This window comes from Halyomorpha halys, unplaced genomic scaffold (genome assembly GCF_000696795.3).
Source record: "Halyomorpha halys isolate HHAL.00 unplaced genomic scaffold, Hhal_1.1 Scaffold1825.1, whole genome shotgun sequence".
Taxonomy (NCBI): Eukaryota; Metazoa; Arthropoda; class Insecta; order Hemiptera; family Pentatomidae; genus Halyomorpha; species Halyomorpha halys.
The window spans coordinates 10,345-13,780 of NW_027114140.1; the positions used below are offsets into that span (position 1 = coordinate 10,345).

Below are 3,436 nucleotides of genomic sequence, written 5' to 3' on the forward strand. Positions count from 1 at the left end.
TATGTAAAAATAAAGTGATAAGAAATTACATATAAATAAAAGAAAGGAAGACATAAAATAGTATGTAAAAGTATATAAAAAATGTATCAGTATACTATTTTATGTCTTCCTTCCTATTATTTATATGTAATTTCTTATCACATTATTTTTCATAATATTTATCCTAGCTTAAATTACCTTATTGTTGTAATATTCTCAGTTTTCTCTTTTTTTGTATCTTTTTAGCCCTGATGAAGCCCTGCAAAGTGGGGCGAAACGTCGGACATTAAAATAGTTTTAAACTATTTCTTCTTTTTTTTTTTACCTTAACCCTGACCATCTTCTTATATCTAAATTTTAATTTATGATCTAATGTTAACGTCGTGGGACTTAATAACGAATGGAAACATTAATAAACATTGAACCGACGAGTAAACCAAATAATGCAAGACCCAAGAGGAGAAAAAAGTCAGTTATCTCACCCCAATATTTGATTACTTTAATGAAAACTATTTATAATTACTATTAAAAATTGATGAGTCTGCCAAGTATAGGAAGGGAGAATAAAAAATGGCGGCTGTTTTAAAACGTTAAAAAAGATCAATTTTTTCATTCTGAGCTCTATATCTTTAAAACTATCAACAGCACTAGAAAACTTAAGAGAACGCCATTTAAAGTAGAGCAAATTTGCTAAAATATGAGCCCTAATAGAGCTATTTACGTTCAATAGTTCAAATCATCACAAATAATTACAAATACCATCTTGTACGACCTTTTACGTTCCTTTTTTAAGAATATAATTTTTGCATAATCGATTTTTTTAAAGACTGCTTTCATTAATTGTTGAGAGAACCTTTAAGAACTTTGTTTTCTTAGAGAATATTGTTATTAAATTATGGTAAGTGATTATTGATTGAACGTAAAACGTAATTAAAAAATATTTTAACATTGTAAAAATTATCTTTTTGTCAATTAACATTTTTTAACGGCTCAAATGTAAAAATATGAAATGAATTATTGAAAATAAATAATAAAGTTAACATATATTATAGAATCTATTATGAATATTTACACAAGAATAGTATCAATAGTCTAATATTAGGTTTAGCAGTAATGTCCAAAATATCCAAACATGTAAATTAGAAAGAAGCCAGTAATGAGGCAAAATAAAACATTAATCAATTCTTAAAACTACGAAGTAGAAAAACTATTCATTAATTGAATAAGATTCCATTAGAAAAAGTATGAAATATAAAAGTATAATTACCTAAACCAGCTTCAAATTTAATAAATTGAAAAATAAATGGCTTGAATATGAAGTGGTTCCAAAGCTTTCTTGAAAACAGTAGCCAACCGAACAAAACAAAATTAACTTAATAAATGATACGGAACCATGAATTTAAACTTTTAATTTTTCTTAACTATAATTATCATTATTAAATTTAAATTAGAAAAAAAAACACTATTTTTTAGAGTACAATTGTATTAAGTTTTACTTTTAAGTTAATTACTTGTTATTTTTAATGTGATATTATATATTATTACTAATTTTAATTTATATACTTACATTGAAATTTTATGTTTATTAAATGAATTTTATCAATTTTATAGATTAAAAATGATGTAAAAAACAGATAATTCTTTTATTCATTTTATTATATATGTATTATGAACCTAATGATGATTTAATGAACCTTGAAGGTATGGTGATACAAGTTAAAATCTATGGAAGATGTAGAATGTAGCATCTTATATTATGGTTGTTTTTTTTTCTTTTTGGTGTTTAAAATATTCCAATTTTTAATATATATTTCTTTTCACTAAAACTACTCTAGGATTTGAAGGTGCAATTTACTCATCCTGACATTTATAATGATTCTTTGTAATTTAATTGAATGAAGTTAAATATTTTTGCCTGAAGAAAACCAATTTCATTACATCATAATAAAAAGTTGTTTCTCAACTTATTATGAGTAACAATGAGATTTTAGATATCATTTTTTTATCCACAGAATGATTAATGACATTGATAATGGCCCAGTTCCGGTTAGGCAAGTTTACAGTTATAGAAAGCTGTACTTGCAAAGGAGAAGGCAAAGTGACTTAAAAATAACCATCTGTTTCTCCTCATTGGTTCGATAAATACGATTATGTTCGAATTCGTATTCCCTCGTTCGGCTTTGCTCGTCGCCGTGTTGATAAGCGTCGCCAGAGCATCAGATAGCCGTTTGTCAGCAATGGAGAAGCATCAAGTTGTTCCCGATGTATTACCTACAGTACCATCAAGTGTACTTTCTGTAAGTTGTCTTTGTTAATTCACCAATTTAGTTATAATATATCACTCTGCACAGCAAGTAAACAAAAGGGCAGGTTACTCAAGACACTCTTCAATTCAGTCTCAAATTATTTTAATGATTGACTTAATTACTTAATGACTGACTTGTTTCTAATTTTTTTATATCATCTGCCTCTTCTTAATACACCTCATTAACCATGTGGTGACTAGTATTTATTGAGAAGAAGTTGGTTAGGATTTCAGTCAAATTAAACTAAAAATAGTATAAAACTAATGAATTCCAATAGTTTTTATCAAGTATAATTTGTTTTATATTCCTTGCCATCTTCAATTATTAACTAACTAAACGTTCACCTATTCCATATGAACTAGTATTCATCTAGTTTCAATAATTTCTAGTGTTAATTAACTTCAAGTTCTTGTTGAAGTGAGCAATTGGTCATATAATGAAAGTAACTGATAAAATGAAAACATTTGAACTGTTGAATTTTGTTTTGATTATATTTTTTTACATTCAATTAAGATTCACTAACCAATACTTAATGTCAATATTATTCTCTTAAGAAAGGAAATTTCCTGACAAATCTTTAAATAATTTATAAACTCAGCCTTAAAAAAACACAGCAATGCCTAAAACTTTAATTCATAAGAAATTTCAATTACTGTCTTTTACAACCGAATGCCTCAATTTATATCCTTGTTTAAAATTAAATGTATTGCGAAGGTGAATTATCCAGACCACAAAGTTGACCTGGGAAATGAATTGACACCGACAATCGTCAAAGATGAACCAACCGTTACCTGGGATGCTGACCCAAATTCATTCTATACTCTTTGTATGACAGGTAAATATGAGTTAAATGTATACTTTCTTTATTATATAGAATTATTATTATAATTTTTATTTAAATTTTGTGGGTTAAGGAAGAACTATGTTTCTTTAATTTATGTAACTTATTTTCATGGGTTGTTTTAGAATTAAAGTGTCATGTTACATTTGATTAGATAAAATTTGTCGCCAAAAAACATTTTGACATTTCTGTTTACACATTACATATTTGGCCGACAAAATTCTAGTATGTTCATAAAATAATATAAATTTTACTTTTTTAATTCTTTTCCACTCTAATTTATGTATGAAAGTTTTAAACTTAAGATTTT

At 26.2% G+C, this 3,436-nt stretch overlaps 1 protein-coding gene across 1 annotated transcript in view; it reads left to right on the plus strand.

Moving 5' to 3' along the window:
- Nucleotides 1-1,958: 1,958 nt before the first annotated feature.
- LOC106690691 (protein D3) overlaps nt 1,959-3,436 on the plus strand; it is a 12,972-nt gene continuing 11,494 nt past the window's right edge. The window contains exons 1-2 of the mRNA XM_014436203.3: nt 1,959-2,276; nt 3,000-3,120. Of these exons, the coding sequence (XP_014291689.1) occupies nt 2,130-2,276; nt 3,000-3,120 (268 nt within the window). The 5' untranslated portion in view covers nt 1,959-2,129. The remainder of the gene's footprint in view (nt 2,277-2,999; nt 3,121-3,436) is intronic.